This window comes from Antennarius striatus, chromosome 14 (genome assembly GCF_040054535.1).
Source record: "Antennarius striatus isolate MH-2024 chromosome 14, ASM4005453v1, whole genome shotgun sequence".
NCBI classification, from domain to species: Eukaryota; Metazoa; Chordata; class Actinopteri; order Lophiiformes; family Antennariidae; genus Antennarius; species Antennarius striatus.
This window is the reverse complement of record NC_090789.1, coordinates 17853755-17880064: the sequence shown is the minus strand read 5'-3', so window position 1 is coordinate 17880064 and position 26310 is coordinate 17853755. Positions and strand designations below refer to the sequence as shown.

The window sequence follows — 26310 nt, the reverse complement described above, 5'->3', positions numbered from 1 at the left end:
TCATGAATGGGATAATGTAACATGCATCAGCAAAATCTGGATGATGAGCGGTCGAGCTTTGTTTGGTATCGGCTTCCTGGTGACCTCAAGAGTTACGACAGTCCTCACTCAGACTGGGGTATGTCTGCTTTCAGCTGCAGCTAACACCCAGAAGAGGAGCTGTTTCAGTAGCAGGCCGGCATCCACCACGGCCCAGACCGTTAAATATGTCGGGTGAAGACTTAAATATTGAACAAATAGCAGTCAAACCTTCAGACTTTATTTGTGTAGACAGTCCAAAGTAATATGATGATGCTCCACAGGCAGAAGGAAGCCCAGTGCATCAATGAGAAGCTCCTCAGTGAGTATGGCTTCAGTGTGGACCAGCTGATGGAGCTGGCTGGACTCAGCTGTGCCACGGCCGTTACCAGGGTGAGACCTTATTTTGACCTGAAAGACGTACATTATAACACACAAAGGAAGTCTCGTATGGTCAGATAGCCATCTTCTGATGGTCAGGGGTGGCAGTAGCTCTGTCCAACAATTCTTGGGCTAGAGGCCAGAGAAAGGCCGGTTCAAGACCCATGTTGGCAAAAAAAAATTTTCAGAGTGTGAACTTGAAGTGAATGAATATGAACTGGCAGTGGAGAGGCGCCGTGCTCCTTATTAGTTACTCACTGGGGCGCCCCCATGAGGGAGATGACCACCAATCTACCTCGCACCATCATTTGCATGCCGTACAGGCCCCTTGTGTGTGTGTGTATGCGTTCGGGCCTGTACCAAATATATACGTGTGTGTACTTAATTACTAACAAGAGTAGAAAAATAATTTCCTCTACACGAGAATAATAAAAGGGGCTCTTTAATCTTTTAATTTTTACTCTTCAGACTGGTTGTGATGGAGTGCTGTGTCTGTTTTTCCTGTAGGAATATCCAGTTACCTCCCTGGTGAAGGCCAGACCTTCTCTGCTTGTGATTTGTGGACCAGGGAACAATGGAGGCGATGGTTTGGTCTGTGCCCGACACCTGAAGCTCTTTGTGAGTGTCCTTCAGTCGAGTGATGGTAAAGTCGATGTAGTGAGAGTACATTTTATTTCACTTCATTTCATGTATTTTCATTTTCCTGCCGTTCTTCTACTGTATCTCAGGACCTTTATTATGTTTATATATTTGACTGTACAGAAGATATGAATACTTAATACCCCCATAATAATTATACGATGTAAAATCATACTAACAGAAGTAGCGAATAGATATTGTTCATACGTTTGTCATCAAAAACTTGGGATGAGAGTCACTATTTCACAACTTTAGTCCTTTTAGTCTGGATTGGCCGTTTGTCGGTGTAGAGTGAATAATTGAGCTAGTAACCATTTTTTAAAATCAGAATCGGCTTGATTGACCAAGAACAGGTAAAAATACTGGGAACATTTTCCAAGTGCAAGTAAAAATAGACACTCAGCTTGAAAACAAGGACGCCGAAGAAGAACGTGTTTTTTAAAAATTTATAAAACCAATGTGGGAGACAGGTAGGAGAGTACTTGGTGTGTCATCTGGAAGAAAAATAGATAAGGAGACTTGGTGGTGGAATGAGGAGGTACAGGAGTGTATACAGAGAAAGAGGTTAGCTAAGAAGTGGGACACTGACGGGACTGAGGAGAGTAGACAGGAGTACAGGGAGATGCAGCGTAAGGTGAAGGTAGAGGAAGCAAAGGCCAAACAAGAAGCTTATGATGACTTGCATGCTAGGTTGGACAGTAAGTAGGGAGAGGTTGGCAAGATAGAGAGACAGAGATGGGAAGGACGTGCAGCAGGTTAGGGTGATTGAGGATAGGGACGGAAGTCTATTGACAGGTGCCAGTAGTGTGATGGGAAGATGGAAAGAGTACTTTGAAGAGTTGATGAACATGGAAAATGAGAGAGAACAAAGACTAGAAGAAGTGGCACTCCATCCTGATGGAGGTTTTTAAGTGTCTAGGAGAGGTGGCAGTAGAGTTTCTGACTGGGTTGTTCAACAGGGTCTTAGATAGTGAGAAGATGTCTGAGGAATGGAGGAGAAGTGTGCTGGTGCCCATTTTTAAGAACAATGGAGATGTGCAGAGTTGTGGCAACTACAGAGGAATAAAGCTGATGAGCCATACAATGAAGTTATGGGAAAGAGTAGTGGAAGCTAGACTAAGGGCAGAAGTGAACATTTGTGAGCAGCAGTATGGTTTCATGGTAAAAAGAGTACTACAGATGCAGTATTTGCTTTGAGGATGTTGATAGAGAAGTACAGAGAAGGCCAGAGGGAGCTGCATTGTGTTTTTATAGATCTGGAGAAAGCTTATGACAGGGTGCCCAGAGAGGAACTGTGGTATTGTATGAGGAAGTCTGGAGTGGCAGAGAAGTATGTTAGAGCGGTGCAGGACATGTATGAGGACTGTAAGACAGTGGTGAGGTGTGCTGTAGGTGTGACAGAGGAGTTCAAGGTGGAGGTGGGACTGCATCAAGGATCAGCTCTGAGCCCCTTCTTGTTGCTATGGTGATGGACAGGCTGACAGACGAGGTTAGACAGGAATCTCCATGGACTATGATGTTTGCAGATGACATTGTGATCTGCAGTGAGAGCAGGGAACAGGTGGAGGAGAAGCTAGAGAGGTGGAGGTTTGTCCTGGAAAGGAGAGGAATGAAGGTTAGCCGCAGTAAGACAGAGTACATGTGTGTGAATGAGAGGGACCCAAGTGGAAGAGTGAGGTTACAGGGAGAAGAGATCCCAGCTGGCTACGGGTAAGATATGTAATATATCCCAGATGAGACGTCAGCTCATTGTAGGGTGACATGGAAGACAGACAACCAATCAAACTCCCACCTACGTACAATTTTGCACCGTCCAATTCACCCTAAACTCCATACAGAAAGGCCCAGGCTGGAATGGAACTGGGAACCTTCTTGCTGTGAGGTGACAGTGCTACCCAATGCCTCACCATCCTAAAGTTCATGAAGCATTTAAATTACTAAGCCGCACCTGATGCATATCATTCATAATAATCCAATGATATGCAGCAGACAACACAATTAAAAACCACATTTAGTGTGATGAACACTTCTTTTTGTTGCTTTTTTATTTTTGGAGAGATTACCACCATGGTATCTGTTTATCCTTGCCCACAACTATGTGTTCAAACTCCTGGTCTGTTCGGTATGGATGCTGGTTGGTGTTCAGACTATGATTGATATTCTCTGTCCCTTTGAATGGCCCTGTCAGGGTTATGAACCTGCCATTCTCTACCCAAAGAGACCGAACAAGCCTCTGTTCCAGGGCCTGACCACACAGTGCGAGAGAATGGATATCCCCTTTCTGACGGAGATGCCTGAGGTTTGTTGGTAATCAATTCCTAATGTCGAAGGTTCATCCACAGTGGTGATGTCAAGCTTTGTTTCACATTATTAGATCAGTTAAATGAGGTTTGGATGAAGCAAAGCTCTAATGATCCCTGTGAGGGTTAGAGTTTCCATCGCAGCAAACACCACTTAATAACTGGTGATAGAATGATGATGAAGTCCAGAGTAATGGATTGAATGTGTGAAACCAGAGACCTGCAGTTTGGACAAGATTGTGAATACTTCACACCTTCTGTATGTGAGGGTCAAAGTGTTGTTAGCAGCATCAACAATTAATGTGAAATCTTCTGTCTCAGGCTGACGTGATCGATGAGGCTTATAACGTGGTGATAGACGCCATCTTTGGCTTCAGCTTCGAGGGGGCTGTGCGAGAGCCTTTTGCTTCCATCTTGAATGAGCTGAACAAGACGAAAGTCCCGGTCGTCAGCATCGACATCCCCTCAGGTCTGTCCTCACACAACACTGTTCTTCCATCATCTCATGGTTTAATAAGATGTACAACCACTCATATGGTAAATGAAGGAGCGGGCCCCCAGGCTGAATTGTGACATCCTGTTTGGTTGTATTTATTTTTTTAAGGTTGGGATGTGGAGCAGGGAAGCGTAGGTGGTCTGCAGCCCGACATGCTCATCTCTCTCACTGCTCCCAAGAAGGCTGCCTCCTTGTTCAGAGGAAGGTACCACTTCTTAGGAGGCAGGTTTGTGCCGCCGGAGCTGGAGAGGAGGCACCAACTCAACCTGCCTCAGTACCCCGGCACGGACTGTGTGTTACAGCTGTAGCTGGTGGTTGGTATCATCTCACGACGGCAGGAGAAATGGTGCTCGAGTCTGGAGGTGAATCATTGACCATAGAATGTAAAGGATTTAACAGCGAGCGATGCTCTGACCAAAAGTGTGGAATGAACTGGTGTCTCTGAACAGGTAGACCTGCTGTGTACTTAAACTTCAGTTCACCAACTGCATCCAGGATAAACATGTTAGTTCAAACTTGACACAGAGCTAGAACAGCTGCATCTCTGCTCAGATTCCAGTTTTGTTCTTCACACGTATTGAAGTATAAATCGGTATGTTTAAGCTCCCAGAAGAAAAGTGCATTCATCTAAATATTGCAAGGTATTATTTTGTTCTTCAAACGACATTTCGTCTTGTAAAAACGTTGATTAATTGCTGGTGTTGATTCAGTTCTGTGAATAAGTTTTGAATATGAATGACTGGAATTCTGCACTGCACATTAAAAGGTTACTCTGAACAGAGGGTGTCTGTTATGCCTACTTTTTTGCTTTTTATTAGTACATTTTGAGATTTCATTGGTTTTTTGACTATCAGCTGCAAGGAAACCTATTACAGTCCATCACATTCTATTTTATTTAGAAACAACTTGAACATACGTGTGTTGTTATTTTACATTAAGTGGAGATGATGTAGTAAAAAGCTTTCTCTTACATTCAGCCTCATGGAGTCCAGCAGACAGCCATAGCCCCACTTCATATAAATATGTGACTACATGTACTTAGAGAAACAGTTAATGTACATTATATGCTTTTACAATGTGGCTCATAAATGCATAATGGTGTCTTGTGACAATTCATAACATGCTGTTGCACGCAGAATCCTATATACAGTGCTGGTACCATGCTGCCTTTGTAAGTCAAATACATTTGTGTTGAGGAGAAGGTAAAATAGAGTTGAGATGAAGTCTTCTCCAAAGCAGTCTACATGCAGGTCAGAGGGCGGAGAGATGTCTTCAGTCCATGAAAGAAGCCTAAAGATAAAGACAACACATTCATGGGCTTAGTGGAACACTTTCAAAACCAGTTCATACAGAAAAAGCACATGAACTTATAACATATAGGATTTCAAGAGTTCTGAGGTACAGCCTACAAATGCTAACGCAATGAAAATGGTGTTTAATGGTAAACTTGGGGTTGTAGTTTGTGGTAATCTCTACTCAGGTACGTTACTTACATGTATAAATCTACACATCCAGTTTACTGACACTTTTTTTGATTTCAAAAAACCTCATTATGACTGGATCGCAAGCCAGTCAGAACACTGCACTGTTGAGCAAAGTTGTGAAATCAATATAGCACATTTGATTTCAAATATACAGCAAAGTTTACATGACTCGGGAAATCCACTATGTTCCACTGGGGTCACTTTTGATATTCAGTTCATCACAATCACATCGGGGTAATGGACTCAGGCCTGGGGCTGAGGTATCCAGCTCTACTGCAGAATGTTTATTAGCTCTGTTCTTCTCTTTACAGCAGTGCTCCCATCTCTGGATGATTTTCTGTAGGACAATGCAGGCAGTTTTGAATAGCTTCAGTGGTTATTATAAAGTTCATTTCTTCTTCCTCTCCTTCTTTTGGTTTTACCCAAACCATGGGTCTGGGGAGTTCAGTTGACACTTTGGCCACTCTTGTAAAGAAGCTGCGTCGAGGGTGATGATGACCCTCTCTGTCTGACTTTCAGCTTCCATCCATTTCCTGTAGTACTAGTTTCCCCTATCAGATGCAGGTCTGGTGCAGTTTCTGGGTCACTTAGTCCACTAATAATCTTTTACACTTCATAGTCGATGGAATGCTGAAGTATGTATGTACTGTATATCCTTTTGAGAGCTTCCATATTGCCACAGATAATCCAACAAAACAGTTTAGACCCACAGATCTACATCTCATTCTTCAATAACAAACTATGAACACAACTGTCTTGAGTTGACGATGACGTTTTAATGATAATTTAATATATTTTGGGGAAGGGTGATCACAATTGAAGAACTTGGATGGACCAGTATTCTGGTTAATACTATCTACAACATATACATTCAGAATTATTAAAAGAAAAAGAAAAATATGTCCAGATGCTTTACTGCTTTGTAAACTAAAAATAGCAGCTCATTTCATTTTCAACATATGAGGTTTCATCTTGCAAGATTCTCTTAGGCTGAATTCTACCATAACACATAGCATGCTGGTGGTTCTTATAATATCCACACATCACACGGAACAGGAATACAAATGCATTGATTAATACATTGCAAATATGAAATGCATATTAATTTTGCAAATTATTTGTAACAATGATATCATGCTATGTTATTAAATGTTCATTTTGACTTAATTATAATCTCAGTTTGAATTGCTGCTTCACCACATTAGAAAAAATGTCAGCTATAGGTTAACCATTTATCAGGAAAAACCTTCAAGAAAACATGTCAATGTGGCAGGGTTCGAAGGTTGGCAGGGTTTGCTGGGTTCTTGAAGAAACTACTAACCAACTGAGCAAGTAAGCAAGTATAGATTCCATCGCAGGGCTGAGTGGCCGAAATGTAAAAAAAGAAGAAGACTTAAGCAGTAACTGTTTTGACTAAACCCTGAACAATAAAACCACCATAACAGTAGAAAGCATTCCAACTCTGAGCTGCCACCAATCTATTGGATTGTTCCCTCAGTTTGGAATCCAGGACATTTTTGACCTTTTGTTGCTTTGGTTGTGATATTTACTCTCCAGGTGACATTGTGTCTCAGGTTTCATCAAGAAGTCTCTCCAAATACCCTCTATTGAAATAGATGCCTGGCAGCAGTTTGACAGAAAAGTAGTTTGGGGGTTTGATCTACTAATTTCCCTTTGGGTATGATATTAGTTAGTATATTAAACAAAAAGATAAATAAATTAAAAAAAATAAAATGTTTGTACTATATATATATTTATATATTACTATAAAGTACTATAAATATACATCGTATTACAGAGGCTGATAGAGGCTGATAGTTGAGCCTCTGAACTATCAAAGACTCAAGTGTAAAAATGATGCATTTATCTAACAATGAGCATAAAGTAACTCACAAAATAATAAAAGACTGTGTAAGTTGATGTTATAGTTGGACTGTAAAATCAACTATAACAATATTACAATAGCTTTCACTTTTTTTATGTGGATTTATGATTAAAGCAAACAAAATACAAGGCTGTGACATTTCCTTACATTCAACATTTCATCATGAAGCGACACTGCCGACATGCATTTCATCCACGTACCTGTGCTATTCTCCGACCTGCACTCCAGCACAGTTATCTTTACTTTCTGAGGCTATCGCTAAATATTCAGCATTTCTAGGAGTAAAAAAGAAAAAAAACTGTGATTATTGGAATATTAAAAATTCTTATAGCATTATGAAATGAGTGGAAAAACATCACAGTGGTGGTTATTTATGATCTACATTCTTTATGTGACTTACAAGAGTGAGGTTTTGGTTTTGACTAGGGAGGACGACAATAGGATGAGACAGACAAGACAGAAACATGAGCGGTAGACAGGGTGATACATTAGATACACAAACATGAAGGAAACATGGATTTAAAGAACAGGTAAGTGAGAGGACAGACAAAGACACAAATATGAGCCCAGGAGAGACGTTCAGCAGCAGAACATGAATAATGCGTGGAGGAACCATGAGGAAATAATCTCTTCATGAAGCACAAATTTCATAAAAATGTCTAGTTTAAAATGCACCACTAGTTTAGTAGGCGTCTAGTTGCTGGGTGAAGATCCCAGACATCCCAGCTGTCGGTTAGCTTGACAATTCACTGAATACAAGTGAAAATTTGTGTCTGTGGTTTATTAAAAAAAGGATTTTTGCAATATTAAAAGGTTTAGTCAGAATAAGAATCTGACCTAATAAAATATGCACTAATATTACAGAAAGAAAAGTTAAAAAAAAAACGCTAAAATTGTGATTACAACTGTTAGTACATACTGTACTCATACATAAACAATAAAAATACTTACGCTGCTTCTCGTAATGCCTCTTCCCCAGCTGCTGCTATTTTCCTATAGCAGTAAATCATCTCTATGAGGAGCCAGACTTGAAGGCCTATGATGGACACATACATCATGACCTCTGACACGATAGAAGCTGTTCCTCTGGTGGCTGCACACAGGAAGACAGGAAATAAAGAACCGGACACCAAAGAGGCCACCGGCCAGCGTTCTTAGCACAAAACATCTGGAGTTCATTACCGGGAAAAGGCCACTCAACTTAAGACATTTTCATGTGACTTCTTTGTGAGTTTCAATTTATGAAGCCATCGACATGACTTTGCAAACTAGAAGCTGGAAACAACTTGTTTTTAAATGCTCGCACAGCACCGTTCCTGAAAATATTCTCTCCTTTTAGTCACTCCACTTGGTCACATGGAGGATCCACTAAAACTGACAACTGCTCTTAAGTCCAGATATTAAAACCTTCTGACAGCGGCTGCTTTGACACAACCTGTTCTAGGCGATATTGTTGCACCGTTTAAGCACCTCACTGTTCTGTGTGAGCATTACACGAGTATTCAAAGATATTCAACTGGACTGCCGAAATCAACTCAAGAAGTAGCTTTCAATCCCATTTCAATATTTTTTGACATTCAACCTGTCAATCCATTAGATGATTATACTCTAGAGTAATGACATAAGTGTACATCACAACAGATGATGTCATCGTACCTTTAGCCACCACAGTGAGGTGGACCACCTTGCTGACGACGGTGTTGTACTCGTAGTTACTGTAAAAGAGGATGCGGTTGAAGAAGCAGCGGTAGGTGCCGGAGTCGTTGAAGGTGACGTTGAGCAGGTATATGGATGCATCTTGGATGTCGTTACTCCTCTTGCTTCCATTCCAGTCCACACGGTCCTGAAAGCGTTCGTTTTCGATGGCGGGGCCGTACTCATTGTAGGTGTAGATCTGGTGGCACAGAAACGTCAAGATGAATCCAAGCAGTGCTGCAGCACATGAATGGTTACAACATGATTTGCATAACATATAAATCATGTAGAAGTTTTCTAATGGAAAACATACAGCTTTTGAATATAACTGTTGTCACATTTATATTTCAAAACATTCATTTCTTGTTCCTGCCTTGTTATTGTCTTCATTGCTGTAAAATTGAAGCATATCCTCTTCATATCAATGAAGTATTGTCTGATTTAAATCTTTCTCTATAGATGTGTTATTTCCAGGGCTCAATTGTTAGAGCATCCACTCTATTGTTTCAAGGCTCACTGGTTAATAATGCCGTGATGACGTGTGCTCAAGAAATAACTCAATATATAATAATCAAGGAGCGGTGTTATTTTCATACAGTCGTGTGCATGTTTATGCATGGGAAATAATGTCCAATACTCTTTCTCTTGAAATTCATATAAAAAAACCAAAACAATGGATGATCATATCCACAAACTTCCCATATGTCATATAATATGTTGTTGTGTCCTTGGGCAAGACACTTTACCGTCCTTGAAGGACTTTAATTTTGTTAAAATATGAATTTAACATATAAAATGTCAAAAAAAAGACAATTTTTTCTTTCTTTTTGCAAAAAGTGGTCCACAAATCATTCATGAACCAAATAAAACACCATCTGTGGAGACAATGTGAGCAACAGTACATTCCAGGAAGGGATATTGCGCAAAGTGGGATTTCTCAGGCGGCCAAGTGAACTCAACTTGAACTTTAATCATTTTGCAAACGTGAACATTGAACAACCAGCAAGCTGCTGCAAATGCAGCTGAACTGCTGGTTTAATTACATGTCGTTCACTACTTCACAGCATTGATTGTGCATCTGTGTCTGCGTTACCACAGCATCCACTAAAGCAGACAGAGGAGCCGATGCAGCCGCGCGTCATCCTCGGAGCTACATGATCTCTGTGGAATAAAAGATCACGATCGATTCCATTTAAACCTTAGAATGACCTCAGCACTGTGGGCCATCATGGAAGTGGAAGAAAGTGCACTGCATATGCATTTTTAAACAGCTAATAAAAATGCGTATAGAACAAGTCTGACTTCTAGGATAATTGTCTAAAATTCCTTCAGCATCACAACCATCACACACACCGAGTTACATTGCGTGCCAACATCAAATTAATTATTCCATATGTCAGATTTGTGCTCACATGAACAAACTCCACCTCTCCTTTGGCCCTGAAGTACCATTCCACCGTGGCAGAACCATCCACCTCACTCCTCCTCTTGCAGGAGATGCATCCCAATTTGAAGCCGGTTCCTGCCACTGCTTCTGTGTCAGAGTCCACTTCTGCACAGGCCCCGTGACACTGGTACACTGGGAACACAAGAGACAAACACCAGTGCTGTGGGGTAAACACAATCTGAGAACAAGGCGTGAAGCCTTCATGCCATCAGCATCATCTCACCGAACGAGGCGCAGAGGAGAACCGGGAGCAGGATGCGTAAAGCTGCCATATCACCGGAGGATGGAAGAGATGCTCTTCTGATGAGGCTCTTCAAGAAATATAAACTTCCAAACTCTAAAATATAAAGCTAATACACATCCAAGTGCAGAATAATAAGAATTTTCCTAAGAAGACGTGCGTGAATGGGTAAAATTTCAAAATCTGTGCATCAGTAAAGTGCGAAAATATAACATGAATATATCCGGGAAGCTTGCAGCTACATCTTACATCATGAGGTGCAAACTGTAACTGGAAGATTTTCCTACAGGCCTGTTTTGAAATGTCCAACCTGCTTGGCTCAAGACAGGGATGCTGTCCTGTCGGGAATTATTGGTCCCAACAGCGGGAATATTGCAGCTGTTGACGCAGCCGTCAGCTCTCACATCCGATGCAATCCAGAATGGTGGTGACTCACAGTATTCCCAGATCAGCAGCCTGGGATTGTGAGCATTTTCCTCCCTGAGATAAAGTAAGTCGAATAATGTCCAACGCGGGAGCGTCGATGTGTGCTGTTGGTAAATACAGACGGCACAGGCGCGCAACAATACGTCTTTATATAATGTGCAACATGCCAGCTACTGATCTATTCTGATGTTACACTCGCAAATCAGTGCATATATAATTAATATTCATGCTCTATAACGATCAAATGGCTACAGGCTACCAAAAAATCTAAAGCTCTGGACATATTCACTGGCATCAAATGCTTATCCCGAGCCGCAGGCCTCCTCTTGTCCAGCTGATCCGTCTGTTCGGAGGAACACTCGCTGGGAAATGATGGCTGAATGTGGGAACAATGAATTCCACCTATCTGATCACGCCGTGTTTCGGTCGCGTTGGCATTTCAGATGAGAATATGTAACCGCATACAGCTACAACTAAAAAAAAAAAAAAACGCCGGAAAAGAAGAAGAAGATGTCATCCAGTCGTCCTCGCTCCAGTCCGCGGTGTTTCCCTTGCGCCACAGGGAGCAGCTCCGCTGGCGCGCAGATCGCGGGACGCTCTGCGGATGCACTGCGGTAAAAACGGCTCGGCGCGTAAGAGCGCACGGATGCTGCGGATGACGACGGAGCTCCAGCTGACAGCGGGTTAGCGTGGCGTGGAAATGCTGCGGGAACTCAACCCGGGTTTAAAGTACCGTTATCTAGACTGAAGGGACTATCTGGATGCGAGTGGGTGAACTGGTCCTTTAACTGGACTCAGGCGGGGCGGAGTGATCCAGTGATGGAATCTGGATCATATAAACCCGAGTACAAGTACAAGTACAAACTTTTAATAACCACTTTGAAGTTGGACACTAAACTTTTATAACCTAAACTCATTTTTTCCCCCATAAAAGATGCAGCTGGACGAGAACAGATGATGACATTTTATTTTTTCCCCTCAACTTTCGCACCGAACTCCCAGTCGGGCTGAGATCGGGGATGCTGATGCTGCTCTGTTCGGCAGCTAGCATCAGCTACGCCTACGGGCAAAGCTGCTGTTAGCCTTTACTAGCCTGGTTCTGTTCTGTTTGTTTGTTTTTAGACAATTAAACGGTACGTTTGGAAATAACAATAAGCATGACGTGCTGCAGTTAAGTGGCACCGAACTACATGAAGGAAAAAAACCCTCGACTTCCTCAGTAAAGGTAATTATCATAATACTAGCTAACTAGCTAACAAGCTAACTAGGAAAAACAAAACTGGCTAGCTAGTTAGCTAGCAGAGACCACTCGTTAGCTACATGCTAAACACGAACAAACGCAAACTAACAAAAAAACGAAAAAACTATTTTATGTGTCCATAACTATAAATAAAGATACCATAACTATAAGTAACAAAACCAAGTCCATTTGAAACGATTTAAAGCTAGATGCCGGACCGTAATGGTTACACCAGGGCTGCCTAGCATACATAGCTAACATTAGCTTTAGCCAAATGTCAGAATCCGGTGGAGACTTTTATTCTTTTATTCCATAAAAGATGTTGGATGAGTCATTTTGATTATTTATAGTGATTAATTAATCGGTAGACTGTGTACAGTTATTGGAAGTTAATCTGATATTAATGGTACCTGATGATACATGTTAGGATAACTCTAAATATTACTCTGGCACAGGTTACAGTAGTTATACTAGTTCAGAAGCGTGCTGCTGTAAACCAAACATAGTTAACAAAATGGTTTTTTTAGCTGATGTCTTGATTTACTGGGGGGATTAATACCAGGTACTATTCATACATCCTGCTTCAAGTTCAGCATATTGTTGAAGAAAGTTCAGAATCATCCTATGCTTTTGCTGATACTTTTTTATGGGAGGATAAATATTATTAAAAAGTTGTAAATAAGGAGAGGAATGAAGGTTAGCCGCAGTAAGACAGAGTGCATGTGTGTGAATGAGAGGGACCCAAGTGGAAGAGTGAGGTTAGAGGGAGAAGAGATCAAGAAGGTGGAGGATTTTAGGTACTTAGGGTCAACAAAGGGAAAAGCCGAAAGGAGAAGAAGAAATCCATCCAACTGCTGTCATCCGTCTTGCCGGTCAGGGCTGGAGTCTATCCCAGCTGGCTACAGGCAAGAGGTGGGGTACACCCTGAATGATTGCAGGGTCACACGAAAAAACAAATAACGATGTACGTTCGTGTTTGGGGTGAAAAATTAAAGCTGTATAAGGAGAGAGAGAACCTGCAGAGAAAGTAGACAGGGGAGAACATACAAAGTCTGCACAGACAGGAATTGAACCCAGAACCATCTCGCAGCGCTACCCACTGCACCACCGTGCTGCCCTGTTTCGACCTGTTCTTCATTCTAATTTGAAAGCCATTACATTAAGTCACTGACTTACTACTAGCACTGTCTTGAGCAAATACAAGTTTAAGACTATAATACTATTTAATATTACTATATCACTACTACATCGTGTGTAAAACATTAGAAAATAGCTGTAAAGTATTTTGGGTAACACAAACAATTGACCACTTTTGGACTGATGTTTCTTTATTTTCTTTATAGATTAGAGTGACCATGGACCCATCATGCAGTGGGTCTGCGGCTTCTTTGACTGTCCAGGTCTGTTTCCCTGGCGCCCGTGCTGCTGTGATGGACAATCTGAACCGCCAGCGGGAGGAGGGCAGGCTGTGTGACCTCTCTATCCAGGTTCAAGGTCAAGTGTTCAGGGCCCATCGCTGTGTACTTGCTGCATCCTCACCTTACTTTCATGACCAGGTAGGCCTGGCTGCATGAGAGTGAAATGTATTGATGCTCACGTTAGTTCATGCACTCATTTATTCATACAACCCTTTTTTTTTGTGTAAGTATATAAAACAGCCCGTCTCTGTTCTTAACAGGTTTTGCTGAAGAACGTTACGACCGTGTCTTTACCTTCCGTTATGGACCCGGTAGCGTTTGATAGCGTCCTGAGTTCTGCCTACACTGGCCAGCTGAGCATTGTGCATGATGACATCGTTAACTACGTCACAGTGGCCAGTTTCCTCCAAATGTGGCACATTGTGGACAAATGCACCGAGATCCTCAAGAGGCCTCGGCCCTCAGTCGAAGCCGCCCCTGGAGAGACTGCTGGAGCTCACACGGGCCCCGCATCTCGCCAGCAGTCCCCCAGCAGCACTGACTGCTTATACGTGGAAACGGAGGGAAGAAAGAAGGAGAGGAAGCCCGATGCCTTGCCTCCCTTAGCTACATGGAGACGCCCTCAGCAGTTTCCTAAGTGGGGGCGCGCACGGCCCACATCAGCTCAGCACTTAGCAGACTCCCAACTCGAGTCTCTCCCTGGCTATGTTGATGGAGATTACACCAGCTGTGAGGAGGTGTGGGCGTCCAGCCACGCCAGGAATAGCCACTTCGCTCATGACGGACCGGGGCACAATACCCGGACCCCAGTGGGGTTACCTTACGGTGAAACAGTGAGGCAGAAAGTCAGGTTTCCACAGCGGGGACCGCCGCCGAGCGTCGATAGAGTTCTCGATAAGAACAGAGAGACTCCGTACGGTGATGAGCCACAAGAGAAAAGGAAGAATTTGAAGAAAAACATTGAGGCAGATGAGGGAGTTGGAGAAGAGGGAGTGGAGAGGAAGGAAGGCTTGGCTCAAATGGGAAACTGTGGTAAGAGTTCACTTCTTCAAAAGATTTTCACTTCTTCGTCAAAATAGCATGAAAAAATCTTTAAGCAACATAGTCTGCTGTGTGTAGAAAGTTTAGAGCACAATTCAGAAGTCAGTTACCCTCCTCTTCAGTGGTGTCTTTCACAAATATGATTCCTGACTAAATGAAAACCTGTTGGAAAGAGGGACATCTCATAAATCCAGGTCACTTAAGTCATAGAAATGTGTAAACTGAGAAGAATGAGGTGCAGATATCACAACTTCAGTCCTACAGAGCCTACATATCTTCGTTGCTGTTACTCTCGACAGATGTTTTTGCTGGTGATCGCAATTTCTACTGAAGTTATGTGAAATGCGGAGGCTTTTTTAACAATTTACATTGCACAGACAGGGTCACATTAGAGAAAAATACCAATAGTTGTCAAAAGGGAAATGAATAAAACAGAGTGAGATGAAGTACCATTAAGACCGTTACACCTGCTAGTCTGCTCTAAAAAAGTAACAAAACCTCACTGGCGGGTGATCAGTGACATACGCAAACTTTGTTGGATTATAAACAGCTGTAATTTATTTGTCTTCCTCTGATTCTCCATCCTCTGTTCCATAATTGGTTCAGTCGTTATGATGCTAAATTCCATGATTAGAAGCCTGATTTTTACTGACAAGCTCCTCCAGCCCTCCCCGTTGAAAAACGTCATTGACGAATCTAGACATCAATGGCAGCCAATGAGTTGAGCAGTGGAATAAGGTGCAGTTCATTTACTACATGTACAACATTGAAAGTCGTAGTGTGTAAAGTCATATTTTATTCAAATATTTAAGTGGTCAGTGTCTGAATGCATTCGTTAATAATAACAATGCTCTGCTAATTCAAATGTTATCCCCACCACAAACAGTTAGATTTAGCTCTAGATTAGATGTCTCCTCTTATAATGGGACCCCTCCTGCGTTCATTCTCTTGTATAAATGTGCTGCAGCGATCTTTTTTATTTTGCATTTCTCCCACAGGCTTCCACCAAATTTCAAACGACAGTGGAGGCGTTGTACAAAGCACTGGGAAGGCAGCCACAGTGGAGATAAAGGACAAAGTTCAAAGAGACCCAGCAAGTCGGGACCCCCCCTCGGACCTGCCCAGTGCTCACGCTTGCCAAACGGACGAAGGGGTTCCGGGCCCTTCTTGTCCAGTCTCGACCCGGCTGCAGTGGCAGGAGAGTCCCTGGTCTCAACAGGAGCAGAGGCCTCAGGAAGCAGAGGGGGGCACCTGCAGTAAAGTGGAGGAGGAGGAGGATGTGGACTTTGAGTGTTTCACAGGGGGGAGCTTTAGCAGAGACACGTATGATGAGATCGAGGAGGGCACGGGACAGGTTTCACAGAGGCCTTTAGCGCCCGCGTCTCCTGACTTCACCATAGCGGGGTCAGAGGTCAACTGGCCCTCCACCAGCGGAGGGCAGGGTAGCTCCCTGACCCCTACCTCAAATCGCCACATGTCTCCATCCTCTGCTGCATTTCCACCACCCTCTTCACCCCCGACCCCATCTTCATCATCCTCTGTGTCCCTTGCCGGTGCTCCCTACACAGGCAAGGTCCACTTCTGCCACTGCGGCAAAGCCTACACCCTGAAGAGCATGCGCGACCGTCACGTAAAGATGCAGCACCTCAACCTACGGCCATTCGGCTGCCCAGTTTGCACAAAGTCCTTCAAGATGAAGCACCACCTAACCAAGCACCTCAAGACCCACGGAGGCCTGCGACCCTACGAGTGTGGGCTGTGTGGGAAGAAAGTCATTTGGAGGGACAGCTTCCTCCGGCATCAGGCACGATGTGAGAGACTCGCCTCCAGCTCCACAGCTAACGCCAACAACACGAGCACACCAGCAGCAGACATGGACGACAACTACAGTTACAGCTTTGAGGATGGGGAGGCTTTTCTGGCACCGGAGGGACAGGTGAAAGTGGAGGAAGTGGACTTTCATGGGGAGATGGAGGACGGAATGGGGGGCCTGCTGAGCAGTGTGACTGGGATAGTGGACCAGCTCAGTACTCAGTCACAAAGTCTGAACAGCAGTAGTCATGTTTTAAAAGAGGAGGCCAGCGACAGCTTTGGTGGAAGCTGAGCAGCCGTGAGAAACTTCATTTTGTTTGTGCAGAAATAAAATAGGAGGATGAATTCTGACGTTAGATGGATATCACTGATTGATCGCATCCTTTTTTAATCTTCTTTTCATGTTTTGAGTGAAAATAAAACTATATGCCTCATCAAGTGATCTTTATCATGCAGTGCCATGTTGGCACAGTGGTTGTTTAGTGATGCTGTAACATGTCTGTAACAAACAGTTGTGATTCCAGAATAAAGTTAATTTTGCACATAATTTTTTTGCTACTGATCTTGGATTAATACATAACGGTGTACAAATATTTTCTGTGCCATGCTGATGTCTCTTGACAACCAAAGGCGTGTAGTAGTGGTAATAAAAGATGGTTTTGATAGATTGTGGAAGTTTGGAATTCATTTCAGAACAGTTATAAAATGTTGGGGTTCGATTTATACGTTGTGGGTTCTTTCTCTCTGTAGACCACTGTAAAAGAATTTTGGGTAATCTTTTACACTGAAAATCGTTCTCCGGAAGCCTGACTGAGCGGACCACTGGTTTTGTTTCGATATGTCTAGATGCAGCACAACGCTGGACCACCAGGGGTCTGCCTTGGCTAACATGCAGTGTCTCCTGTGATCAAATCACGTCAACACATCTTGACTTTGTCACTAATTCTAAAATATTTTGACTACGGCGACTCACATGCCTCAGCAGTCAGCTCCACCGAGGACACGTGGAATTCTTCAGTATCACGCGGACATAATGATCACTTCACTTGTGATGATGGACTACTGCAGTCTGATCCAACTCTTCATCGCAACGTGACATTGAAGAATGAAGGGTGTCGTCCACTCAGGCGCAACACATTTATTTCTGGTTGGAGATCTAATAAATTTCATTTTTGCAAAACAAAAATAAAACAACCTTGAATTACTAGTCACTTAGTACATACATTAAATTTGAGGACCGGAATGATCATCATCTGCAGAGCAACCCTAACCCTGTTGTTCTTTGTTTTCTGATGTTTTGGTAACAGTGGTGGGTCTGAGAGAAAAAAAACTTTTGCACTTTTAGCGGGGAGTTTAGAACAAAATCTTGCTATGCATGCTCAGGTTTATAAATTGTTCTTTTTTATGAGTCGTTGATTGATTTCCACTTGTCCTAGAGAAGATTGATACATTATTAAAGATGACAAGAATTGTCTTTCCTACTTATCAGTGTGACATGCATTCAGTTTTTAATTAAAGGTAGGATAAAATGTAAGGTGTGGGATAGTCGAGGTCATCACTTGAAATAACTTAATATTGGTATTATATTCAGAGACAGACGACTGGCTCCCAGGAGGTACTCAGAGATGATGTGTAAATCTTTCCTGTGGTGGGTTATGAGTTCAATTACAGGCTAATAAAATAGAATTTGATTTATTCTATCTCCATTTATTTGGTTGCTGAATAAACCTGTTTAAAATGTGCTATGGCAACTTCATTCACCGACATTAGGGAGTAATTTAAAAGATGAAAGTTCAACCTGCACAGATGAAGATGAGAATAGTTTGACTTTTTGGAGAGTTATATTATCTCTTCAACCCACAGCAAGAACAACAAGGAGCCCTTTTTCCTCAATAGTTCATTAAAGCAAATGTTGGAAACACAGCATCTTAAGCATGTAAAAACATGAAACCAGACAATCGACTTTAGAAAGTTTAATAACAGAAAGAAGACATGCATTTTATTTTGAGTTAGTTTGACATAAATAGGAAACAAAACACTTTCTCTGTTTTAATGTCTGTATTCCACTCCACACGTCAGCGACATCACAAAAACACGCCTTTGTTCTTTGGACTATTCAGTTGAATGAACATACAAACACAGGACTCTATGTATACGTGAGAGTGGTGATGTAGTTTATCATGGAAGAAACGTGCCTCACAACATTTAAGATCAACACTCCTTGTACCATCCTGGTGCTTCCTCCAGAAACCTCTGAACCACGTACGATCTGACCACCAGATTAATCCAACGCCTGTCTGTCACCTTCTCAATAAAACACAACTACAATTAAAGATTCAAACGTACTTTGAACAGACCATTTGTTTTGAGGACACCTGTTGTTGCATAATGAAAAGTGCATCTATAAAGGGCCTTTTATTGTTTTGTAGACATGAATGACATCTTACTGCACATGTCTATTAATAGCACTGAAGCGTAATGAAAGAAAATAACAATAAAATTAGAGAACACACTACTCATATAAAGCTCATATATATTGTTTTTAACCAGGCACTTCATCCACAAACAGGAGAGTTGTATATCTAAACCTCATGTGCGACAAAAGCAAACGCGTTTCGAGAAAGCAGTGAGCTACACGATGTGTTTCTAGATTATAAAATACAGATGACAGAAGACAAATAGAGAAACATCAGCCATGAATGAGCCTCAGACAGCAGACAGTAGCACCATCAGAACGACACGGTTGAATGGTCGGTTTTTACAGGATGATTTTTTTTTTTTTTACTAAAAGCAATACCAAACCTCTTATAAACAGATAAATAATGACTGAGAACAAGATAGAAGTATGCTTAAAATAGCTGTTAAGAATGAAACTGGCACAGTGCACACCTACATCCCCGTGTAGTGGTGTTTGTGTGTCTAAATGTGGAGGCTTTGTTAGAGGGTTAACATTTCTTGAGGTTGCGAGCCCGCCGTTTGCAGATCTGTCCCTCCTCCTTCATCTTGTCCCGTTGGTTTTGGATCTGTCATCTGGTCTTCAGCAGAGACCTCAGAAGATGGTGCTCCAGCGTTTAGGTGGTGGACGGGACTTGGTCTCTCCCTGCAGAGACGACAGAGGATGATGGTGTATCTGAGAAAAATGAGTTTCTGTTTCCCAAAGATGAGATTGAACTAAAATTGTGCTGAAAGTTCATGAAAGATGTGATTGTCAGGTACTTAATATATGCTAAGATCATCCAAACTGAAAATGAAGCTTTATTAAGGGAGTTGAGGTAGATGACAGTAGAAGAAAACTAAACAAATACATGTAAGACTACTACAATATTTAAGTTTACATGTAGTGTGAATGTAAAATGCACATTAGTTTATTATGATGGCAGGCTGTTGATGAAAGACAATCAATGACAAACGATCACAGCTAAAATCAATGTGCTGTACTGATTGATTACTCACTGATCCCTGATGAGAGCATCACTGTTTCATTTGAGCAAACACAAACAGGAAATTCTTCATGAAGCCCAGTTTTATCACCACAAAGAGGGCATTTTGCAGAAAACCAAGGAGTAGACGTTTCATAAGCTCACCAGGTTGAAGAGTCTGGACAGTGTGCTTTGGTCTCTGCGTCTTCGGACCGGCGACTTTGCGCCCTCGGCACGCGGTGACGAGGTCTGGAAGAAAATACTCTGTAAGCACAGATGAAGGTCTGAACGTTGAAACCACACTTCCTGCTTTGTTGCAGCACGACCTTTAACCTGATGTTTAAATGATGGACTCATTCTTTACACAGTATTTTTTCCTCAGATCATCAGAGATGTTCCACTGGCATATACATGAAATACATATATATGCTCTAAAATGTAATGGGGAGCAGAATTATTGCTACTGCTGAACAGAAAAAACACAAAACAAACAAAACCTCATAAATAAGGAAAAGACGGAATACTTTCTTGTTGCACATTTGTTCCTTTTTAAAGATCCATCATCTATTATTCTCTTAGAATTGATGTTTGGACATTTGGATGTTTCAATAAAGTTTTGTATGGGCATTGCAGCGAGCTGAATATCTTGTGGACAATAAAGTAAAACGAGATTTGTAATTATTAAACATTTATAAATTATACACAATTATATAAATGTTTCAAATCCTCAATTTAAGAATAGGAAAAAACAATAACTAGACATCAGGTATGTGGTGTCTGCAACAACAGCATCACATTTCTCAGATCTTAGATATGTTATTTAAGATAATAACATGAGAGAGACACAGAGAAAAACATGAACACAGAACAGGAGCAGGCTCAGAAAACAGCAACCTCCAGGAGAAAAGTGATTACAAGGACAAACTAGGGCTCAGAGTGAAGTGACACAGAGGACATGAGTGGATAATCACCACCAAATGACATGCTCGAGGCCGTCAACCACACAAAATGAGACACAAAGAAGGGCGAGCGTGTAAAAAGATGGATCTGGCACAGACGGGATGGACGTGTACAAACAGGAGAAAGAGGATAGCGATGCCGTTCCTACAAGAAAATATGTTTACCGGTTGTGGTTCATAAAAAGCTGAGCAGTTTCAAAGTCATCCAGGAGCAGTGAGTCGCTCTGGATGGAGCAAAGAAAATAAATTTTCAAATGAGCCCAAAAAAAAAAAACAAATTAAAAAAAATCTAATCTAATGATAGGAAAGGATTATCTGTAGAAAGAGAGAGCTGCTGTTAGCCTCGCTTTTGCTTTTCAGCAAGTGTATGTCAGAGCTGGTGAATCAGCTTTTCATTCGAACATGTCTCAAATCCACAAGCTGAGATTCAAAAGATATTTCTCCCTAAAAAACCTCACGGATTGAAGTCAAACTGAGAAAAGGACGGGATGAGCATTGATGTTAGGTAGCAGGTGTGCCGCAGACAAAGACACGTGGCAGAGGAGCTCTCTACAGATAGAAAGAGATTCATTAGCTACACACACACACACACACACACACACACACACACACACACACACACACACACACACGCACACACACACACACACGCACACAAACACACAGGTGCGATCGGCAGTGAGCCTCTTTGTTTGATTTTAAAATGAAAGAATGTGTGACATACCAAACCCAATATTTCTCTCCACTGGACATGAAAAAGAAAAAGACAGTGACATAATGAGATGAGAGCGGAGCAGCGCCAGCGTCTGAGTATAATCCACAAACAGATAATAGATGGCCAACCCGGCCATGATGAGGTAAATACCTCATCCTGCCAGTTCCCAGTGTTTTATGTTTCTGACTCATTCATATTTGTCGTTGCACAAAAAGCGTCTTAATGGCATGGTTTAGATTTGGTTTGCTTCCTGTCTTTATTTTAATCTCTATGGGGGTTTTTTTTGGCTGCTTTTTGTTCTGCTCTTCCCTCATTAGTTTCTCCTGTGTTTTGTTACCACCTCCATGTACAGCTGATGTCCTCCTCATGATGTGTAGATATCCTGTGTTACTGGTGTTTGTGATTCTTTCCTCGGATTTTAGATTGCTTTGCAATGTTGGGACATTCTTTGTACTTTTGTTTGTCTTTGTTTTTTGGACATCGCTCCCCTGCCCCTGCCTTCGATCGATTGGCAATGGGCGCAATTTTGCTTTGCTCTTGGGGTGGCAAGACAAAAAATACATATCAAAAATATGAAAACTTAAATACAACATAGAATACTAATGATTTTATTTATTATTTTATTATGTTATGTAGCAATAATGATCATTATTGCAGTTATTTTAAAACACCCATTTACACCTTTGAGCCATTATGTGAAGATATTTTAGCCACAGTTAGCATATAAATATCTCAGCTATAGACTTCATTGTAATAAAATGTGGTGCAGATTTTCCAGACTTTAAAGCCTAGTTATTTGCCTTTTGTTTTCTTATTAAATGGGAAAGTATTAAATTAGGCAGATACATTTCCCACACACTGAACTTTGTTAAATTCCTGTTTTCCACAGGTTGGATCCTGATTATTTTGACGAAACATAGAATTTTCCTCGATGGGTGATATTAAGTCAAAAACATCATTTAAACAGACCTCTACTGAACAAATCAAAAACGGCATTTGAAGTCACAGATGCAAAAATATGGTGGAGAAAAGTAAGTGTTTGGCTCATGGTTTTTCTCATATCACTACGTAAAACTTGTCATCTGAGAGGCATGTGAAGCCACTTCTAGTGTGTATTCAAAAATATTATCATGGACTATATACTTGCAAGATTGTGTGACTGAAGTAGTTATAAAATGGGATCCAGTGGGGAGGAGGCTAGCTGCATGCATTGCTTTCTGCGTTTGACTGGATGGTGCCAGAGTTGGATAAGCTCACATCTAACAAATATATCTGGATCTAAAGTGAACGTATGTGTCCTACAAAACTGTAGGTAGTGCACAGCAATGCATGCTAGGCATGAGTTATCTGCATCAGCAAAAATAAAAGCATATTTGAGAGATAATTTGCGAATCAAATTGTGTGCTTTCGTAATTCACTATGAGTGTGAGTTTCCCCTCACCATTTAGTGATAGAAACTCACACTCATTGATCACTAACTGGGCTACAAAGCAGAAGGGAGGGGCTCAAAGGACTTCATGCTTGTAGACACGGTGGCAGAGAAGGCGACAGCTATAAAGAGTGAATGGCATCATTTTGCACAAAAAGGAGCACATTAATTTGTTCAGTTTAAGTCTAGTAAAGATGATACTTTTGAATGTTACGTGATATTCACAATCAAAAGTTCCAGCATCTTTTGAAATACGGTCGCCACAACAGTGAAGGATGACAAATGTGACTGATCAAGGATGAAAGTTGGGATTCCTGTGTTCACACAGTCCTTAAAAAAATATTGGATGTGTGTTTTACTAAGGCAAACAGTCTAAACCTGATCAGAGGTCGTCTTTTGAGTCGTCATAGCATCTCTGTACTTTCGCCCTGCAGCTGCACATCTGGAATGATCAGCAAACAAAATTTGTGACAAAATGAGACTCACCCTGGATTTAGGACGAGGAGATGAAACCTAAGAAACACCAAGAAACAAACAATAAAATGACTGATTGGAGGAAAACGCAATAGTAGATAATTGAGCCACTGATATAAACTTCCCACATTCCCTTTTTTCTCAGCAGGTCTATGTAAATGAGTCCATGTTATGATCAGTGAGTGAAGCTCAGCATAATGTTTTTGAAATGCTGCCACGTTAGTGATGCCAACAGTCACTCAGTCCAAATCGAATGAAACTGTTTGGGGTTTTTTTGGCTATTGTAACATCTGAATGAAACTTGTTAGCATGATGCCACCAAACATGACTTCATGCACATGTTATAATATTATGTATACAAAGAACTCACCAAGCTCCTGAAGAAATGTGCCACAGCGTTCTCATTGGTGCGGCGGCGAGTGGAGGACTGCTGGGGTGAGGTGGACAGATGACCCCGAAACGACCCCTGTGAGAATCAGATGTAATAAGAGATGTGATTGGAACCAAACTGAATGACGTCAGGTTTTTAGATCCACACATGCCATATAACTCAGCAGCATTAAAAAAGTATGTTTATGCACTGTGTTCATGATGCCTGAGTGTCAATAAGCACCAGTCACTACCTTGACGTTTTTCCTAGAATGCATCAGACCACCTAATTTAATAATTACAATAACTGTGAAAGGTACAAGACTCACTGATGTGCCCAAAAGTACACAGAATTCTGAAAGTTGAATAATTCAGATGGAATTAAAATACTAATGGCAGCGTGAAGCAGGATATACTGATGTCATGTAGATACACACAGTATGGAGGCTGTGAAGGGACAAATGTGAAGACTCTTATGTCTAAAATGTTGGGCTGCTCCAACATGGAAGAACACGTAAGTGGAAGGAGGGTCTATATGAGAGCCTTAGGGCCCCTTAGGGCCCCTTCCAGCTCACAGTATGAATCCACAGATGAGTGACACAGTGACAGCAACTGAATGTGGCGTGTTTAGAAAGTCGAGGTAGAAGTGGTAATTATGAAGCAATGATGAATAAATTTGATCTAAAAATTATTAAACATGCATGTTCCAGTATGTCATTACAGCAACACATCTGTTAGCACCACAGTCGGCCAAATAACATTGTCATAATTTTTAGGAGTTGTTCTCTGGTTATCCTGCAAAGTGTCAAAATACAATAAAATGCCAATGAAATAGAATTTAAATGTGCAAAATAAACAGTTAAGCAAATTATAAAAATAATCAATATATTTTTCATTGAGGGACTCGCTGGGTTGTGAATGTGAGCAATTGTTCCTGTAGTGGTCAGAGAGGTCTTTGGTGCAGATTGGGTGCCACTTTTCCGTCAGTCTGCCCCGGGGCAGCTGTGGCTACACATGTCGTTTGCTATGAATGAGGAGTGAATAAATAATGGAGCCAATGTAAAAACATCTTTTAGTGCCTAGAAAAGCGCTATATAAATCTAATACATTATTATAATAATAATAATGATAATAATAATAATAATAATAATAATAATAATAATAATAATATTATTATTATTATTATTATTATTATTATTATTATTATTATTATTATTAATAATAATAATAATAATAATAATAATAATAATAATAATAATAATAAAAACTGCTAAACTGCTAGAGAATGAATTAAATTTTTCGGTGATTGTGATTCTTAGTAGCAAGACCTGACTTTAAAAATGTAAACTAAGGAGTGTCTGTTGAGTTTTAATTTTTAGTTCTATTATTAGTACAATCAGGGCGGCGCGGTGGCGCAGTGGGTAGCGCTGCCGACACACAGCAAGGCGGTACCGGGTCCGAGTCCCGCTCTGTGCGGAGTTTGCTTGTCCTCCCCGTGTCTTCGTGGGTTCTCTCCGGGTTCTCCGGCTTCCTCCCATCTCCAAAAACATGCGCCTAAGGTTCATTGCCCGGTCCTAAATTGACTGTAGGTGTGAGTGTGTGTGCGTGGTTGTCTGTCTCTGTGTGGCTCCGCAGTGAACTGGCGTCTTGCCCGGAGTTTCCCCCACCTCACGCCCTAATCGAGCTGGGATAGGCTCCAGCTCCCCGTGAGCCGCGACAGCGGATGAAGCGGTAACAGAAAATGAACGGATTAGTACAATCACTTGTCTGTTCTATTTGGTGTTAAATAAGAAAATCCTCCTACACATTCACTAAAGTTTGCATGAACCCACTGAAATATCTGTAGTTTCCATAGTTACTGAAGAGATTGTGGAGGTCTATAGTTTTCACAGCGGAATTATCACCCGTGATAATTGATTTGCCAGGTGATCAGGTGATCATAGGGACGATCTGAAAGTCTTCTGATGTGGTTTGAACTACACTATGTCAGACTTCACCCAAAATGTTCACAACTTCCAACAACCACTAAGAAGAATATTGTATTATCATAAAAGGTCTCTTATCTATTGACTTTTTTTTTTTTTTACAGCAAATTTAAAATAAGATTGATCTTTCCTTTAAATAAAATGAATGGTGCTCACCTTGCTCCTTTTCTTTTTTTCTCCTCCAAGGAACTTGTTAATCTGATCCATGAGACCGGGGTTCTTCTTTTTCCTCCCGAGCCCGAAGGCGCTCTGCCCTGAGGTGCTCGCCGTAGCCATGCTGGTTGCTGAGCTTGGGTGTGGTTGACCTTCCTCTGTCTCTCTACTCCTTTTGCAAACCAGTCCACAGCACCAACCACCGGGTATGTCGCTCCTTCACTCTGGCTTGCAGTTCTTGTTGTGCATGGAGGCAGTCTTTGAAGGTGTTGTCCTCTTGGTCC

At 41.6% G+C, this 26310-nt stretch overlaps 4 protein-coding genes across 8 annotated transcripts; 2 read left to right on the top strand and 2 right to left on the bottom strand.

Annotated features, from left to right (window-relative positions):
- The first annotated feature begins 40 nt into the window (after positions 1-40).
- LOC137607557 (NAD(P)H-hydrate epimerase-like) lies at positions 41-4445 on the top strand. Its single transcript, XM_068333409.1, has 6 exons — positions 41-213; positions 303-411; positions 907-1017; positions 3227-3337; positions 3660-3807; positions 3943-4445. The coding sequence occupies exons 1-6, from the start codon at positions 41-43 to the stop codon at positions 4140-4142; spliced, it is 852 nt and encodes a 283-aa protein (XP_068189510.1). The 3' UTR covers positions 4143-4445.
- A 258-nt stretch (positions 4446-4703) lies between these two features.
- On the bottom strand, positions 4704-11659 carry LOC137607143 (sodium channel subunit beta-1-like). The gene is made up of 6 exons (XM_068332660.1): positions 10569-11659; positions 10311-10477; positions 8860-9097; positions 8155-8296; positions 7404-7478; positions 4704-5124 (listed from the first exon to the last, which is right to left on the bottom strand). The coding sequence occupies exons 1-5, from the start codon at positions 10615-10617 to the stop codon at positions 7409-7411; spliced, it is 666 nt and encodes a 221-aa protein (XP_068188761.1). The 5' UTR covers positions 10618-11659; the 3' UTR covers positions 4704-5124; positions 7404-7408.
- A 227-nt stretch (positions 11660-11886) lies between these two features.
- Positions 11887-17188, top strand: zbtb22a (zinc finger and BTB domain containing 22a). Of its 2 annotated transcripts, none has more exons than XM_068332659.1 (4): positions 11887-12237; positions 13596-13808; positions 13931-14702; positions 15710-17188. In XM_068332659.1, the coding sequence occupies exons 2-4, from the start codon at positions 13608-13610 to the stop codon at positions 16813-16815; spliced, it is 2079 nt and encodes a 692-aa protein (XP_068188760.1). In that variant the 5' UTR covers positions 11887-12237; positions 13596-13607; the 3' UTR covers positions 16816-17188. The 2 variants fall into 2 exon arrangements, with proteins under 2 accessions (XP_068188760.1, XP_068188759.1); XM_068332658.1 differs by lacking the exon at positions 11887-12237 and adding an exon at positions 12775-13164.
- A 1293-nt stretch (positions 17189-18481) lies between these two features.
- On the bottom strand, positions 18482-26310 carry mbpa (myelin basic protein a). 4 transcript variants are annotated; one of them, XM_068332661.1, is made up of 8 exons: positions 26030-26310; positions 23890-23985; positions 23532-23558; positions 21626-21646; positions 21067-21125; positions 20108-20191; positions 19977-19997; positions 18482-19623 (listed from the first exon to the last, which is right to left on the bottom strand). In XM_068332661.1, the coding sequence occupies exons 1-8, from the start codon at positions 26147-26149 to the stop codon at positions 19461-19463; spliced, it is 591 nt and encodes a 196-aa protein (XP_068188762.1). In that variant the 5' UTR covers positions 26150-26310; the 3' UTR covers positions 18482-19460. The 4 variants fall into 4 exon arrangements, with proteins under 4 accessions (XP_068188762.1, XP_068188763.1, XP_068188765.1 ...); XM_068332662.1 differs by lacking the exon at positions 19977-19997 and having other exon boundaries at positions 26030-26308; XM_068332665.1 differs by lacking the exon at positions 21067-21125 and having other exon boundaries at positions 19505-19623; positions 26030-26307.

Excerpts from the sequence above, each read along its gene's own strand:
- LOC137607143 (XM_068332660.1), bottom strand. The coding sequence starts at position 10,617 with ATGGCAGCTTTACGCATCCTGCTCCCGGTTCTCCTCTGCGCCTCGTTC. Across the intron at positions 9,098-10,310 it reads GAGAGGTGGAGTTTGTTCAT|ATCTACACCTACAATGAGTA; the intron begins GTGAGCACAAAT and ends CTGTGCCACCAG. Across the intron at positions 8,297-8,859 it reads CCTCACTGTGGTGGCTAAAG|CCACCAGAGGAACAGCTTCT; the intron begins GTACGATGACAT and ends TCCTGTGTGCAG.
- mbpa (XM_068332661.1), bottom strand. The coding sequence starts at position 26,149 with ATGGCTACGGCGAGCACCTCAGGGCAGAGCGCCTTCGGGCTCGGGAGG. Across the intron at positions 23,559-23,889 it reads CACATTTCTTCAGGAGCTTG|GTTTCATCTCCTCGTCCTAA; the intron begins GTGAGTTCTTTG and ends GGTGTTTCTTAG. Across the intron at positions 21,126-21,625 it reads GGAGAGAAATATTGGGTTTG|AGCGACTCACTGCTCCTGGA; the intron begins GTATGTCACACA and ends TGCTCCATCCAG.
- zbtb22a (XM_068332658.1), top strand. The coding sequence starts at position 12,943 with ATGAAGGTTAGCCGCAGTAAGACAGAGTGCATGTGTGTGAATGAGAGG. Across the intron at positions 13,165-13,595 it reads CAGCTGGCTACAGGCAAGAG|ATTAGAGTGACCATGGACCC; the intron begins GTGGGGTACACC and ends TTTTCTTTATAG. Across the intron at positions 14,703-15,709 it reads GGCTCAAATGGGAAACTGTG|GCTTCCACCAAATTTCAAAC; the intron begins GTAAGAGTTCAC and ends TTTCTCCCACAG.
- LOC137607557 (XM_068333409.1), top strand. The coding sequence starts at position 41 with ATGATGAGCGGTCGAGCTTTGTTTGGTATCGGCTTCCTGGTGACCTCA. Across the intron at positions 214-302 it reads CAGACCGTTAAATATGTCGG|GCAGAAGGAAGCCCAGTGCA; the intron begins GTGAAGACTTAA and ends GATGCTCCACAG. Across the intron at positions 3,338-3,659 it reads TTCTGACGGAGATGCCTGAG|GCTGACGTGATCGATGAGGC; the intron begins GTTTGTTGGTAA and ends CTTCTGTCTCAG.